The 18,145-nt window shown below is 31.9% G+C and overlaps 1 protein-coding gene across 1 annotated transcript in view; it reads right to left on the bottom strand.

Annotated features, from left to right (window-relative positions):
* LOC130895270 (uncharacterized) overlaps positions 1-18,145 on the bottom strand; it is a 93,810-nt gene that overhangs the window by 17,116 nt on the left and 58,549 nt on the right. The window contains exon 2 of the mRNA XM_057802493.1: positions 2,198-2,305. Coding sequence (XP_057658476.1) covers positions 2,198-2,305 — 108 coding nt within the window. The remainder of the gene's footprint in view (positions 1-2,197; positions 2,306-18,145) is intronic.

The raw sequence follows: 18,145 nt of genomic DNA, 5'->3' as shown, positions 1-18,145 counted from the left end.
GAATATTGGAACACTCTGTTTACATCTACAACTATATTAAAACTCACAATTACATTGTCTGACAGATAACCAAGTTATCGTCTTCGAGACTTAAAGTAAACTGTTCACCTCCAGACGAAAACTTAGTCAGTGTATATATATTACCAACGGTTCCAAATATTTCAGCAAAGTTAGCTTAATAATAAACCACCATGTATATATAATACTGGTAAAAAATATATTGGTGTATATTTGCGAAAACGAACAAGGTGTCTAATTATATATTTCTTGTAGATACAGAAACTGAAACCCTTAATCCTTCCCAAGATAAGTGTTACTGTTTACACTGTAATGGTCGTTTCAGAGGAGAAACGTAAAAACTCAAGGGAAATTACGGGTAACGTGATCGCTTCCCGGGTTACATATATCTTCAAGATTTTCAATTAAACGTTATTTGTAGAAGCAATGAATACGACAGAAATCTTTCGGTCATAGTGGCTCTTGCGTTTTAGCTATTTTTAGATGTAGACTAAGAAATCGATACATCGTTATAATTTTGTTTGTATGAATTCTACGTTCTTCCAATATGAATTGCAGAAGACATGTGAGTGAGCATGTGATATTTCCAAATTAAGAAATGGAAAATAATGTGTACTCCCCGTAAAAAACATCTAACAAACCGTCAGTCTACTTTGCCTCATCATCCTCACAATTTACCAATGGAAACATCGAATTGTTAACCTAAATGCATTTCTATGGGTCAAAGCTGTCGGAAGGCGTATGTACACAATTTCTTCGAAATATTACTACCAGACATCTGTGATAAGCAGTGGCGGCGCTTTGTGAGATTTATTTAATTTATAAATTTCTGTAAATAAATAGAAATATGGCATTTTTTTGACAATTGCACAGTGTAATGAGAAAATGGACAATGCATACTACCACTCGCGGCAACTCCTTATAATACCAAATAGTAGTAGTAACAAAGCTCAAATTTTAGCATTTATCTGAAAAAAATATTCCTATTCCTGTCAGTGATCGTAAAAAAGGCCCCGCAAACAAAGAATTGCTTACTGTTATTAAAGGTCTAAAGTTACAGAAAATTTATTATATTGACAAGCTTTGCAAAGAACAGGGTCATACTCTTCTCAGACTACCTCCTTACTATTGCAAATTTAACCCTATAGAGTTAATATGGGCAAACGTAAAATCAGACTGACGATAATGTAATAAGTCTCCAGAACCGATTAAAGAGGTTGTAGAACTAGTAAAGAAAGTTGTAGCAGCAGAACGCCAAGAGCTTCGGAAAAACTGTGTTGAACATGTTATCAAAGAAGAAGATGAGTATATGGTATCATCCTGTTTACAACCCTTCATAATTCAATCAAATGATGACTTTAGTTCAGACCATTCTCACTACCAATATTATTTATAAAGATACTTTGGGATTGAAATGACTTTTTTCTTTTGTTTTGTTTGCAAAGAATTTGTTACGTTTTCTTTGACATTATAAGTATAAGATATATCACCGTAGAAAACTTGTTGCGAAACTTATTGTAGCAGCTTCAGAACTATAAAGCGGAATTGAATTGTTATTCGGTTTGTACCATAATTTAATCAACAACTTATTTCGAATGAGTTCCTTTCATATCATGTACAACTCTACAACTGAAAATAATAATTCACTCCTGTTCAAAGCTTGATACTATTTTTATTAGAAAATGAGTATTTCAGCACATCAGCCAATGAGTTTCGATGATTCTATTTTCCAAAATCGTAATGTGCTATGTTTTATTGAAACACCTTTTTACTCTATTCAAAACAATTATGTCTATTGTCCTTATAGGTGTGAACCGTGACCCGTCGGGGGTTGACAACTTTTGTTAACTTCCTTCTTGTTCCAGAATAATCTATAACGACATAGTCATATAGATAAAGGGAAGTTACGGCAGAAAAAAGAAAGAATAACCTTGTTCCGTTACACCCGTTCAGATAATTGATCCTGGAATTGTTACACTCCGCATATAGGGGTCCAGTCACGAGTTGAACTCATCTAAACCCAAGTCAAGTTTATCGTACTCTTTCGCCTCTATATCGGATTCCTGCACTATACGACCTATAAGGATCCTCTCCTTGGAACACTAACTAATGTCGATCTCTAAATTAGGAAAATCTGTATTCATTTTAACTTAAAATAATTAGTAGAATCAACACTTACTTGATGGCCTGAATCTGGAAGCATCGTTCCCACATCTTTCTCTATTATACAATAAAAATTTACAAGTTTTCCAGGGTCCAAAATATCCTTCTTCCTCTCCGAAACCTCCTGAAACAAAAATGAAAATCAATATTTCTCAGCCTATTGAAAGACAAATTGATTTTAGATATTAATAACTGAAGTTATGCAAAATTAATTTCTTCGGAAAATTTGATGCTAATGTTTATTTGCATTTACCAGAACCAAATAAATAGACTGTATTTAGTTATTGATTTGTAGACTAAGCAAACTATAAAGAAAAAACTATATTTCTATCGATTATTAAGGTGCTAGGCCTATAAGAACAGAATAGTAACAAAATCCTAATGTCTTTCAGATTTACACTAATTCGTAGTTGAGAAATCTTTTGATTAAACCATATCTGTCCTGATATTTGCTTCGAGATGTTTTTGCAATAAACAAACAAAAAAAAGTGCTGAATACATATTAAGACAAAACTTTCTACACGTGTAGAGATTATTAGTATTAGTATTATATCTCTATTAGTAGAGAAGGTCCAAATATGGCACCTGCCGCTAATATAGGACACACCAAAAATTTCGGAATACTGGGAGCGCCATCCTCTGAATATACCTCAAATTACTCTCACTGTTTCTAGTTTGATTTATAGACACGAGCTTTAAATTCAGAGTTAACTTGCATGTTGCAGTAAAAATAGTGCAAATTATGATACAAATTGCAAAAATATCTTCACCCAACTATATATAAAATAAAACTCTAATTTTCATGGACCTCAATTGCTTCTAATATGAGACAGTTGTCGATCCAAATATGAACATGGCCCATATTTCAAACCAAATTAGAATTAGAATTGTTTTTCTCTTCAGTTGCGACGCCTAGAAGGCTTCGGCTTCGAAGGCAATGGTGATTGGAATAGAAGCAGTCAGAAACGAAAGATTTTTACAAAATGAAAACTTAGAGCCCAGCAAAAACTAAACTTGGGAGGAAAACTGTTTTGGGAAGTGAAATAAAATAGGAATTGCTCCAATATATCTTGATCATAGAAGCAAAGTATTACGGACTTACAAGAAAATATGTTCAAAGAATGGCTTACTATATAACTTTAAGAAACGGTATAAAACAACCTTTTAAAAATGGTGTAGCCGGATGCTCTTGGTTGGACGTATTTTTTTTTCTAGAAAAAATAGAGATGACCAGCTTATGAGCGGTGCGTCGCCTGGATCAGTATATTTAGTTCACTTAAGTGGATGGGTGCAACAAAAACTATTTACCAAGTGGATGAGGCACTTAAAAGACTTCTTAAAACCAACCGCTATATCTCCAGTATTGTTGGTACTAGACGGACCCTACAGCCACACTCGGAACATAGATGTGATAAATCTAGCTAGAGAATCACATCTTCATCATTTATCCCAAAAGATGCTACCCACAAATTACAGACTTCAGACAAAACATTCATGAGTAGCTTCAAAGCTAATTATAGCGGTCAGGTATTGGATACATGAAAATCAAAGTGCCACTTCTCAATTTGACGTAGCAGAACTAGTGGAGAAAGCATTTTTAAAATCCCAAACTGCCGAAATAGCATCAAATGTGTTCAGATTAAAAGGGATTTCTCCATTTAATCATAATATTTTATCTGACGCTGACTGCGAGCAAACTGAAGCAGAAAAATCCTGCAATATTTCATGCAACTCAACACCTGCAGGCTTTGTTGATTTAAATGAATCACTGGAGGAAGACCTGGATAATGAGCCACAACCAGGCGGCTCTAAGGACATCGAGTCTCAGAAGATAACACTGTACCTTAATTTGCAGCAAATATGGCAGGAAGGTCAAAGGAAGCTGGTGCAGCTGAATATATTTCGAAGAAAAAGCAAAGCCCTTGAAAAATTTCATATATTCTTTCGACATATCGTGATATCAACATTGAGAAAAAAACATCGAATCGAGGAAGAAAATCTTTAATTATCACCTCCTATCCTTACAAAATGTAATTGGTAACATCAACATAAAATATAAGTAGCAAGTGAAAACGCAAACTAAAAATAAAAACTTCAAAGGGAAAGAAAATTCAAAAGCTGCCGGTGCCTAAGAAAGGAAAAACTGCTTGGTCGGAAGAAGAGGAGAATGAGGAAGATTCGGATGATTTATATCCAGCTGATGAGGATAACATCATAGAAGAAATTGGTGGCATTCCAGACGGGGAAGATGCGGTGTGCATGTTTTGCGATGGTCATTTCAAGGACGACATAAAAGGTGAACTATGGGTCCAATGTTTAATGTGTAATAGTTGGGCATATGAACAATATGCTATAGCGGAAAAGACGCTTATGTCTGTGATTTTTATCGCTAATTTGTGCTTTAAGCTTTTTTTCAAAATATTTCTTATTTCAAAATAAAGTTGTTAATTGTCTACTGTTATTTTGGTCCCTGGCCCATATTCAAAACACCTGAATGAGAAATTTCCACTTTTGAATTATGTATTTTTTATGAGAGTATGAGAGAGAAATAAATATAAAAGTTCATCTTTTTTATTTGAAAATGCTCATAAATATCAACGATACGACATTCGTGCGAAAAACCTCATGCATTTTTCCGGTGGTAATTGGTAGATGTAATTCCACTTCAATATTAATATACGGCTGTAGAGATAAAGAGAGATCCGTTGGATAGAGTTTGGTATGATGAGGAAAATTTTAATAGGAGAAGAATTTATTGGAGTGGGCCCTAATATAGGAATTGCTACTCTGCAGGGCCGGGGTTATGGTGGTTGCATGTGGTTGTATTTGCTAACTTTTCTGGAGGAAGAAAATCGAAGATTTAGGATTTTTGACTAGAAGAAATCTAAAAGAGAGCTTGCAAGTAAAAACGGTTCTCGGTTGGTTTTTGAAAAATCTTATTAATTTTTTCTGATATTTTGATTTTTTTTTGTTCATTTCTACTTTAAGGGGGTGCGGACGGGTACAGCTGCGGCTGCGTTACCCCCTATCGTCAGCCATTTAGCTGGAGAACTGATTTACCAGGTTGTAGAGAAACCGCAGAAAACCTGCAGCACCGACGATCGACGAAGAGAGTGTGGGATGGGTGTGGGAGGTCGAGTTTTATCTGATGGGTATGGAAGAGCCGGCGAGAAGTCTGCCGGCAAGGTTCACCCCTGCGCCTGCGCTGATTCTGTCGTTGGCATTACGCCAGCGCGGTCGCTTGTGTTTATAAATGACACTTCGAAATCTGTTTAATTTATGTTGAACACGCACGAGGGAATATGTTTACAAGCTTATCGGTTTAGAGAGACAAGTGCCAATTCTTGAGAATTAGAGTTCTGCGACATAATTGTGCAGAAATGTGATTAAAAAGCTGATCCTTATTTTGTTGTTCATGAGCTATTGAATTTCTCACGGGAGAGGATACTCGACACTGATTTATTTTTTCTTGACCCCTCACAAAAAGTATATTATTCTGCCCAGAAACAAACGGATGTTTCACTCTGCAAGAGAATACAGCCAGAAAGTTGGTTGTTAATGTGTCCGCTTCGCTTAGGCCTTTTTGAATAGAAATTGTTGAGCTGTTTCAGTATCAAATTACAATTGAACAAAAAAAATTTCTTCTTCATCTTCTTTTTGAGTGAACTGTGATTCAGTCAAAAATTACGATTAAAATGATAATTTATAGACTAATTTCAGGCATATTTTGAGGGGAACAATTTGTGAACTGGTTTCTATGTAAATTACATCAATCATCAAAAGATAGCAGACAGAACTCATTAAAGTACCTATAAGAAAACACCATGTACTTTATCAATATTAGCCGAAAAATTTTAAAGGTATCTTCATTGCAAATTGTCAAAATCACTACACCAAGTAGATATGAATTTCATCCGCAAGTAATGCAAATTCTTCTTATTTCGCATTTTTTTTATTTTAGGAAAACTCATATCTAGTATCCAAAGTAAGTGAACATTGAGCTGGTATTCCCGAGAATGGTCAGCTCTACTGGGATTTGATCAAGAAGAATTGATGCCTTAATGTCCATTTAGTAACATCAAATTAAAGCAGATGATAATATTATTTTACTAGAAGATCCTATTCACTTCGAATAAGTTGCAGCTTCACCACAAACTGTCTTCTATTGGCTGAATGATGGATTTACTGCCGATTAATTAGCCAGTAAACCAATATAATGGCTACTATACAATTTGGAGAGAAAAATAATCGCTCGTGCAAAGAGCTCCAGGTAGAAGATTTTCATAAAAATAGAAAGAGGTTAAAAGCAGACTTCATCACTGTTTTAACAGTAATGGACCGTATTTCGGATACTTAATAAAAGTTACTTTCAATTAATTTTTCTGTTTCATAAAAAACATAAAAAATCTTCATAGTTTCACTTCATTTTTCCTAAAGTGCTGAGAAGAAAGTATTTATTCTTTTTGAGCAGGTATTTGGAAGATTTTCAAAGAAAGTTTGAGATTCATTGAAATGATATGAATTTATAAATAACGTTAGATAATAACACCATTTTGATAGATTTTGCACCCTTATTTACAATGAGGAAAGATCGAAACTTTTTGATATTCCCTTCAAAAACATTATGTTTACTATCCCTATTTTCATTACAAACAAACATTGGAAGGGTTCACATTTATATAATTCTCTCTACACATCTATCAATTGAAATTGACATTTGTTGTACCCTTAAGCTATCAGATATCTCGTGTTTATCGGTTGGTTGTATAAAAAACACATTTCCTCTTAACCTAATTAAATTCCTCAGAACCTTACGGTCATGCCCACTGATATCAAATGTAATCAACCCATATCAACGTTTTTCTTACTATTTACCTGAATTTATTGAGTCAAATTGGCTAGAGGAAAACCAGGATTGTCTTTTCCACAACGTGAATTGCGGGATAATTGTAATTTGTAATCCCATTGTATTTATTTATCGTTCGTATATAATGTCTTACTGTTTCAGTTTCTTTAAATAAAAAATTTTGAAAGTTGCTTCTAAAAAATTTTTTTCAGAGATGATATTGGTCAGAGAGAGAAAGAGAGGATCGAATAGATTGGAATCATTTTTTATATGATGCAGTATGTATTGTCTTTAAGTTAGATAGTTAGTGAAAATTCAGGCCCAGCAAAAGAAAAATTTTATTTCAATAACAGTTAAACAATATGTTTTCACGTCAGGATGTAAGCTAGATATGTTCAGGTGACTTTTTACTAACTATTCAATCTAGCGAACTATTTGTGTATGAAACTGCACACTACGATATACTATATGAGATTCATGGAAATTGAAGTCTTTCACAATCAATTATACGATTCAATTTGAAAATGGCAGTAATGATAAACAGCGAAACCTTAATCATAAAAAAATCGTAAGTTTACTTTTAGACTTACCCTATACATAGCAGTTCGTCGATGATTTCTGTTATAATTAATTTTGAAAGTAGACAAGATTCGACAACTCACTACACAAAATAAGTAATTATATAAAGAGGGTTAATTTCGTCGGGACTTCGATAGAAAAAGGGTTATGCCTTTTTAAATACTCAACGTAATTCCCATATTGTAAGATTGCGTTTTATAGGAGAAATCTAAATATGTAGTAATTTACAGGGTGTCGCAATAAAGAAAGAAAACGTAAGTTTTCTTTATAACGTAGCTTTAAGATGTATGTGACCAGAGAAGAAAAGTTACCTACACTTTTTGAATAATTTCCATAATAAAGCATTTATCAACCATTGCCACATTAAAAACTCACCCTGTACATGTCTCAATGACATTTTAGATTGTGAAAATGTAGACTGTCTCTATAGTGATATGAGGATAAGAAAAAATATCTTCTTCTCCTTATTGTTTCCTCAATAGTTCAAGCAATTGTTCTTGCTTCGATATATTTCTTCATCTTGGCTCTAAATTATCACCCCACCTCTTTCGTGTTTGAACTATACTCTGTGTTCCAATGATTGTTTGTTTTCACTTATTTCTGAGTTAAGTACTATTTGTACCGAGATTCGCCATCTTATAGATCATTATAGGTTTGATTGTTGCTTTACAAATTCGTGCCTTTGTTTCTTGTCTTAGGTATTTGTTTCGCCATACTACGGTATAAAGGCATCCCGCGACTACTTTTGCCTCGTTTTCTACATCTCCATAACTGGTTATGTCAATTCCATGGTAGGTACTTGAATTCCATTCTCTGTTGTAATAATTTGTATCTTATGGGCTCTTTTGATGTTGACATGCATAATGTTTTTTCAGTCATATTATAGTTTTCCAGATAATCTTCATTTTCGGTACATATGACATTATCAGAATAGTACAGAAAAACTACAATTGTGTATAAAGTTTTTGATGCATGATGAAAATTTTCTAGGAATTCTGTTGGTAGCTTTGGATGTTTGATTATCAGACAATTAAATCCATAACAATTGAACGTTTCATCTCATTTCAATTAGCAAAACTTCTTAAATCACCCTGTTTAAACTTCCAAAAGTCATATCAAATTTAATGTGAAAATTATTTGTTAGAGAAGCGTTCCTTTTGTGAATATCTTAACGAAGTTTCTGTTTGAACATGTTCATTTTGTTGCCTTATAGACAATTATAGTTTGAGGAATCTGGTTTTTGATTTAATTAAAACTAAAAACTCTGTTTTGCGAGTTTTCTGAATATTAAGTTACTTAGAAACCTTAGTCAATTTAATTGTTATATTGAACGAATTTCACAAAAAGTTACATATTTCTTTCGATTCTGTGAGTGAACAAAACTTGTCCAATACAAGAACGGTGTAAGGAAAGAAGTTGTTCAACTTGATATCTTGCTATTCACATATTTGTAGAATACTTACATTTTATAGAATTGTGGAACATGATTGTATATATAAAAGTTGAAGAGTATTTTATTAATGCTCAAGTCGTTTGATGAAATTCCAAAGAAAAAATCAATTCAAGTAAAACTTCTCCATCATTTTCATCATTATAGTTTATGAACCGCAAAAATTCAATAACTTAAATATAAGTAGAAGTGAAAATTATTAATCTCTATGTCACTTGTTGGTATTTCTATGTTTCAATGTATTGATTAGGTGATAAAAAGGAAGGAGAACTATACAGAGTTATGATAAAGTGCTGCACAAAATTCATGAAACGTTCGTCTTTGAAAAAATACAAAACACATCGATTAGAAAAAACTAAGAGAAGTATTGAATAATAAAATAAAACTTAATTTTGGATTTATGAAGAGAAGCGACATGAATTGAAGAATTGGAAACGACTTGTATAGTTCTTCCAATATAAATAGCAGAAGGCAGTTATGCCAGGAACACTCATTATTTAATAAATACGCACGGCACTCATACCAAATTGAGAAATGAAAAATAATGTTTACTTCCCGTATAAAATTCGATGAACATCTAACAAACCGTCAGTCTCCGTGGACTCATCATGTCCTCTGTTTACCAATTAAAACATCGAATCGTAAACATAAATGCATTTCTATTGGCCGAAGCGGTCGGAAGGCGTATGTACACAATTTCTTCGAAATATTTCTGCGATAAGCTGTGGCTTCGTTGGTGAGATTTATTTAAATCATAAATTTCTTTAAATAGAAATAGAAATATGGCGTTCTTTATTCCAATGGCGAATGAAGAAAATGATATTGCACAGTGTAGTGAGAATAAAGACAGGTATGGATTTAATAATAAATATTTAGATATACAATCACAGCAAATTATTTTAAATATATTAAATATATAAATTTTTAATAAAGCAAAATATTCAGCAATCTGATAATGCAATCATAATAAGAATTGCTTAAATACCTAGAGTAATTGAATTTAAAAAATTGCTTACTGTTATTAAAGCTCTAAAGTTAGAGGAACTTTATTATATTGACAAGCTTTGCAAAGAAAAGGGTCATAATAATTCAATCAAATGATAATTCTAGTTCAGACGATTGTGATTACTATTATTATTTATAAAGATAATTTATTTTCCTTTATGGTTTTTGCTTTGAAATTTCGTTTTTTGGGAAAAAAACGAATGAGGTACAAAAAGGGCTCAATTCACATGTGGTACTCTGTTTAAACCAAACGTCCTCGTAGGTAGTTACATTTTATTCGTCATTTACGTTTTATAATTCAATATTCAGTTATAGCAAGTTAACAAGGTATAATAATGATTTTTTCTAAGTTCCATTTAGGACTACAATTGAGTGCATCTGTCTAAATAACGGCGTGTAATGCCGTCCAATTCAAATTCAGATAGAACAAAATTGTAGGTAAGGGTTTTAAATAAGTTTTTATAATCTGCAATTGGTATTGGAAGAACTATAAAAATATCTGTGTTTTATCAATTTTTTAATCGTTTCAATAAAATAAAAACTTGTCAGTTAACACTCTTACAATTAGAGTCATACCAAATTTATTATTAGGGCTATTTCAACTAAAACAGAAAGGATACAAATTTTAACAATGGTAGGTTATGGCGACAGACTTCGAACTCATAAGCATTTGCTTCATTTATCGAAACACATTAAGAACGACCTTTAATTTCTAATAGCACAGTAAGCGGAATTTTTCCAGAGTTAAATATTTAGAAAAAAACTCTCGCGCATCTATAACACAGTTTGCCAAACAACAAATGTTAATCTTTGGTTGTTAGTAAAGATTTTAAGAAGAGAAAAACTACACTCATACAAAGTTCAACTTATTTCCGAACGGTGAGCGTATCCAAACGATTATTACTTATAGAAAGTACACGACTGCCAAGGCTAATTTTAAAGAAAAGCAAAAAAATCAAGACGTTCATAATCTTAATAGAAATAGACTTGCTTATGGCGAAATCCATCACCTTTATCATGAACTTCGCAGTGATCCAATACGATTATTTCAGTTTTTAAGAATGTCAGTGGAAACGTTTGATTACATTCTGCGAAAAATCAAGCATCGACTTCAAAAGAAAACAACTACGCAACTTCGGCTCCAAACTGAAAAAAATATAAACATGAGCGCACAAAAAGGGACAAAATCGAAGCTCAACATTGATCGGTGGTCTTTTGCAATGTGAACACATTCATTTAAAGTCTATAGCCAGAAAGATTTTTTAACACCGCTGGAGCGGCATCGCTCGACGCTCACCGCTTGAACGTTGCCAATGTGAACGCACACTCAGGAAAAGGAGAGATGTTTGGAATTTTGTTAAATCTTCATGAGGCATTGTGATTTTCGTAATAAAGAAGTATTTTTAGATGAAACAACGTTTTGTTCAAGTGATACAGAAAATCAACACAAATATCGTTACTGGGCTTAAAAGAATCTCCACTGGATTCAGACAAACTACACCCAGCGCCCTCAAAAAAGTAATGTTTGGGAAGGAATCGTTAGGAGAAGATATATTGATCCATATTTCTCTCGCGGAAATTCAACAACTGAGCGATATTTTCGTATGATAGTGCTTCCGGGTTTAATTGCGAAATTTCCGGATCCAAATAATAGAGAAAACTTAGATCCCAGTATTTGGTTTCAATAAGATGGAGCATCACCATAATGTCTTATGGTCTAAATGTTCGAAGGTTAGTGGAAGACTAATTTAAAGCAAAATTGATTGGAAGACGTGGATCAATAGGGTAGCCATAAGTTACTTAATCTCATGCCCTCTTGACTTTTATCGGTGGGACATTTGAAAAGTCGGGTCTACGTCAATCGCCTATCCAATTTAGAAGACTTCATGGAACGAATTAGATGAAATTAGAATAAAATTATTCATATAACTGAGAAGATCGAAAAGTCAGGTCTGCCATCAGGATACAATTTCAACCATTCCTGTAAGAAATAGTTTTAGTTTCATTTATTTAATTTAAAAGCTATTACTCAGATTGAGTTGATTTCGTTCTGTTTTAATTTCCTCCCTAAATAATTCTACAACTATTCTGTATTGTTTTATCATAACCTATATTGATTATGTGGTGTAAAGAGCTAAATAGATTGATGAATTTTATTGACAAGCTAGTTACACTCTCCATTTCTAGTTCAGCAAAATCTAATCACCATTTTACGTACGTTATCTTGTCTTGTATTCATACATGTACGATGATAGCATTTCGACTCTGTCGCATTATTTAGAACATGATTTCATCATATATTTGATAGGAAGACTATCATCAATATGTGTCAAAACCGCATTAATTAAGACATAATTAATCAATGCCAAAACGAAAAGTTAGTTAAGCTTAAATTGTAAATCTGTGTTAGTACAACGGTTGAAGTTGTGCAACAGAGAGCTTTTAGTAGAGGAAATGTTGGATCAATCTATTCCATGTTATTTTTCGGATAATGATTTGAATCTCATCAATTGTTCCTTAATGAAATCAATGTGAGTAAGATAGTGAGAGTAGAGATGCTTAATATTTAACTCAATTGAGTGAACAGCATTTAACGTTTCGTATTATTGATTATTTATTGAATAACTTCAACAAGTTGCTATAAATAATTAGTTAATATAGATAAAATCCATATGACCACCAGAAAAAAGGGGATAATAACTCAAAATACTCAAATAATGCGCTTATTTTATGTTGATAGACACTGATATAGAATAGTCATTATAAAATTATCAACTCAACGTTTTTACATTAAAATGATATTAATCTTTCACCCCAATATTTGTAATCTTAAAAAAAGGTTAATTCGGTTTGCTAATAAAGCGTGATTCTTCAGTCGATAACTTATCCAAGAAGTAGATAAATTGCGCATCTGCTACGTTCCTTTGATAAATTACTTGGTAATTGGCACAAAACACTACCGGAAATCGGATGAAAAAGAACTGCTAAATCTAGGGTACCTGACTTAACCAGGAACATGAAAGAAATACTTTAAATTACTAACTTATCATTGGTCCTTAATAAAAGTGCCAAACTACAAATTTTCGACATTTTGAAATGTTTAAAAATTGATTCCTCCACGTACGTACCTATATATACATACTAATATAATTGTATCTAAAATGTATACAAAAGTAATACCAAATTTGGCTTGATGCTTGAAAGGTAAAACAGAGCTCTGAACTGTTGACTGGTGTAAAACTAAACTAGAAATTGAAAAGTTGAAATACACTTACAGGATGTTAATTTGACAGCGTACCACTATAAGAGAAAAGTATGAAAACAGATCTCACTGATGCCTTATTAAGAGGTCGTTCAACATAATTTTCAAAAATAGGAAATTTTTCTCGATATGGTAGAAAACTATGAAACTATTCTATGTATCCAATGAATTTTGGAAATATCATCCATTTATTCTGATAATTCCTTCTCCCAAATTTGTCTAAATCATTTAGGAAAAAATCCGCCTGAAGCCCTCTACAATCAATTTCCAATTTTTTAAAATTGAAGTTTAACTTTAAAAACAATCGTTTTTGGATCTAAAAGAAAAAATCTAAATAGGCTATTGTGATAGCCAGTCTATTGCTCTTCTTAGACCAATCCATCTGCTATGAAATTTATTATTTATTTGGTGTTTCAAACTTAACGTAAGTAATGTCAATACAGCTGAAATAATAACTGAAGAAATAAATTCGAAACAATGTTATCCTAAGTGGATCACCGGTTTCATCATAAAACAGTCCTTTCATTTTGATTTCTTGACAGTTTCAGAACGTCAGAACAAACTCCCATATAAATCTTCAAGTTTTTAGGCCATGACCCTGAAGTGTTCGATTTTGGTCACACTAGATACTACTAAATATTTATCAACTTGAAACTTAATTGAAAAGATTCCCGATTCATACGCATTTTATTAGTTAACCCCACTTTCCCATGCTGAGAAAGTTCTTGTTTGTTCATTTATACAAAGAAGACCCTTGTATTCATAAGCAGAATTAGATCTCTAAACTGGCCTATAATGACTTCACATTCAAGTAGAGTACTACAAAGAGAAAACCTGGTTAACGGTGTGAACTTAATGATACTCGTGAGAATTGAGAAGTGAAATGTTTTGAACCAGATAGGTGAGTATGTTCCATTAATTATATCTCGAATATACATTGTCTACGTTTTTAACAATAAGAGTATTCTTGATACCAGTGTATATTTTCTGTTTTTAATCATTATAAGTACAGAATGTCTAAAGATACTCAACAAGATATGTTTGTTGGTAAAATATTATGAAGACAAGAAGAGAGATAATGGATTATTTAAATGAATCCATCAGCTTTCTCCAAAAATATTTCGTCTATATCATACAAGAAAAAAAAATTCAGTCCTATGCATGGGAAATAAAAATCGAGCCGAAAAAATTTAGAATTGTGTTCGGTAGTACTAATATAACATTAAAATGATGTTAACGTCATATTTTCTGAAATTCACCAAACAGTTTCGTCAAATAAGCTACCACTTGTGTCTAATTTATTTATTTGGCTCTCCCCGCAAAAAAAGTGGACAACCAAAATCATGTTCCTTATCTATTAATTCTTTAAAATGATAATTGTTATTATCATAATTATATAAAACTTTAACCTTCTTCTTCAAAGTAATAGTTTATAGAATTGGAATTATTTCCGAGGATATTGGGATTGAATATGATATTAGAAAAATTGGAAATATTCAAGTTATCATATCTTAATTATTTAAAATGTTGTAATGCTTTCATTGCTACGACTATGCACGTTAATGAGACCTTGAAAGAATTTGAACTATTTTATAACTTATCCTTCTAGGAATATCATAATATCATTGGCTATTTAGCGGTAGAAATCCCGAACATGTTCAGGTTAATGTGCATCTTGTCTTCGTGAACCATAGTTCCTAAGGTGTTGTGAATCTGTTCAATGTATCCTCGGACCTTGGTAAGGATTTTTAAGGCGCATGTATATTTATCTTACATGCCATTGTTGTAATATTTACCATGAAATAACTTTTCACCTATGTTTTCCACGTACTTGTTACAATTCAGTTTTAAAAGAAGGAACAACAAAGCCTGATTATAAACCATTATATAAAGATCAAAGCAAACTATTAATCTTATACTACTAATACTCAGCAGCATACGAGAGACCAAAAAAAAAACCATACAAAATGTATCAATTTATTGTTTTTTCCAGTTTGTGAATCTGTCATTTGGTGTTTCAGTTATGAATTTTTCAAATTGTTTTTTTGGTTTTGTATACTCCAATAACAATCAAAGTTAGTATATTAAAAACAATCCAATGCTCTGTAACTTACTAACGAGAAGATTCATCATGCACGTGTATAAGAACTTTTCGCCATTTTGCTAAATAGAGTTATCACGGTATTTAAAATAAATAACTTTGTGCAGTTTCTGATTTCTTAGATTCTTTTATATGTTTTTGTTGCTAAAATATCTTAATGAAAATTTAGAAAAGAAAAAAATTTACGTTTAGACCTATTTCGAGAGAAGTTTATTATTTTCTTTTACAGTTTCAAGGAAATAAAAATAATTTTATTACGGCTACATGTTTTTAAAATTAACAATCAATGGAAATTATTTTGATAGTTATTAATTTCCCCAATTCCGTTCTGAACATGTGTTAAGTATTGAATTACTTTAAAAACTAGTTTTTATTTACGATGCCCTGGGCCCTTGTCCTTGTAACGACATATGAGTCAAGTGCAGCAATGTGCCCAGCAAACATATTATCCATACTAGGGGTTACTGACCAAACGCCAGACATATTGTCGAGAACACCTGTCGGCACGCGAATGGAATATGTAGATAGGGATGGAATGATAAATGATTCGATTTCCATTAACGTAACATGAATTTTGTTATATGAATATCGTCCTTAGAGTATACAAAGTATAAGCAAATCTTGCGATAATTAGTTGTTGCAAAAATAACATAATACATATACGAGGTATTATGAAAAAATATTTTCACACATGAAAGCTTAGAACCCATTGCGACTTGTCAAACTGCTAGTATATCTACTGTTTGCAGTGTCTTTGAAAAAATAGGATATTATTATAAGGATTTAAGTGGAGGAAGAATGGTCGGAACGTCCTATGTAAATTTTTTGGCCTGATATTGAACAGTAACAGAACAAATAGAAGTTCTTCCAGAAGAAACTTTCGAGAAATGATTTTGGATTCATCCATGAAATGAATACATTACTAGTCCAGGGTAATACTTCCAAGAAGAATAATTAAAATTTTAAATAAACCTCGTACCTATTATTGAAATGTAGCCATTTTAGCGACTTGATCAAAATATCGTGATAATCCAATTGAGATTAGAAAATTGAATAAAAGACTGGAGAGAAAAGAGGAAAAATTTTATTTTGTACTTCGTAGAAAATAAGATTAAAATTTTGCATAAATGCTTGTTTAAATGAACAGTAGAAGCAACCTACCGTATCAAAGTCGAATTTCCATGATCTCAAATTAAGTATCTTGTAAATTTTGAATTGAAAGACGATAGAAACTTGAATACAATCCATTTAATTTTTTTGTTTTTACTTATAAGAGAAATTCGTTGTACAAATTCACCTATGTTGATACTTCTGTAATTTTACAATTAGTCAATGATTGCTTATTAAACACCAAACAAATATCTTATTCAGTCTTAAGAATGAAGACTTAGTTTGTGGTTTTGATATCGACGATATGATGGATATACTAGGTTATTAGCAAATATCAACTTCTAGGCGACTGTTTACTGACTGGCCTTCAAGTTTAAAAACTACATAATGGTTATAGATTAATCACACTACCAGTAGCATAAGGTGCCAATTTCAATGAAAATCACAATTTATTAAAAATGTTTTGGAAAAATATTTAAAAGTAATTGCTTCGCTTTTTAAGGTACTGTTTTTTATGTGAAAGACAAAACCACGTAAAAATATATGTTATACTGTAATTATGAAAGCTATGATTGGAAATGATTCTGTTTTATTAATGAATAGTTTACTTTTCTTAGCGGGGTCAAAATTTAGAAGGGAATAAGAAGATATATGAATATTTAGCCTTAATTTCGTGCTTGAATATTTTTCAAAAGGAATTTTGTATATATTTCTTAAAAACCACAGACAATCATAAATTCCAGCATATGCAATTGTGGGAAAATACATTTTTTAGACTCGCATTTAGATATTTTCCAAGAAAATTTGGACACGAAGAGCAATTTAATGGAGATGAAGCTATAATATCATTACTTGTCAGAAATACAATAGAATCAGAGGAAACTATTTCCGAAAGCCTTCTTTATATATCCTTCGACTTTAATGTTTGATTTGTTATATTCTTCATTTCTCCTTGACATTTATTTTATCCTAACGAAAGAATGGCATCAAATTCTTGACCTGGTTATTTCATAAATAATAAATATGAAAAAGCGTTTTATAAATTTCAATAATGTTTGTCACTGATAAGTAACTATGAGATGAAAAAACAAGTTATAAATGTATTGAAATTGACAACGACCAACAAATACCAATAAATATTACGGTATAACAGAAATAAATTCGTGACAAAAAACGCGTTGAATTGCCACATCCATTCACGTTAAATGCAATATCATGCATCTAGTGAATGGAACTGGTTTTGTAAACCGTTATTTAACAGTTAGATGTAAAAAAGTAGTGCTTTAAATACAAGGATGAATCGCAATGCATCACGAAATGCCTTTTCTTTAGTATATTAGTGATATTATTAATTTTGTATGAATCCGAATTCCCTATTTAATGAAATAATGTATTTCAGAATAAGAAGCAACCATAGTTGGTCTTTAAGGATAACTCATATAATAAATGGTGAAATTGAAGAACTATATTGTGAACATATAAAAAGATGGTCATATAAGAATAATTACTTTGTAGAAATTGGCCAAAAAATACTTTATTCATTGAGGCTAGGCACATAAATACAATTTTCCAACGATTTCACCTAGACTCAACTATTTAAATGTATAGGAT

Source organism: Diorhabda carinulata, chromosome 6 (assembly GCF_026250575.1).
Source record: "Diorhabda carinulata isolate Delta chromosome 6, icDioCari1.1, whole genome shotgun sequence".
NCBI lineage: Eukaryota > Metazoa > Arthropoda > Insecta > Coleoptera > Chrysomelidae > Diorhabda > Diorhabda carinulata.
The sequence above is the reverse complement of the archived record's forward strand: the minus strand, read 5'-3'. Positions and strand labels throughout refer to the sequence as shown.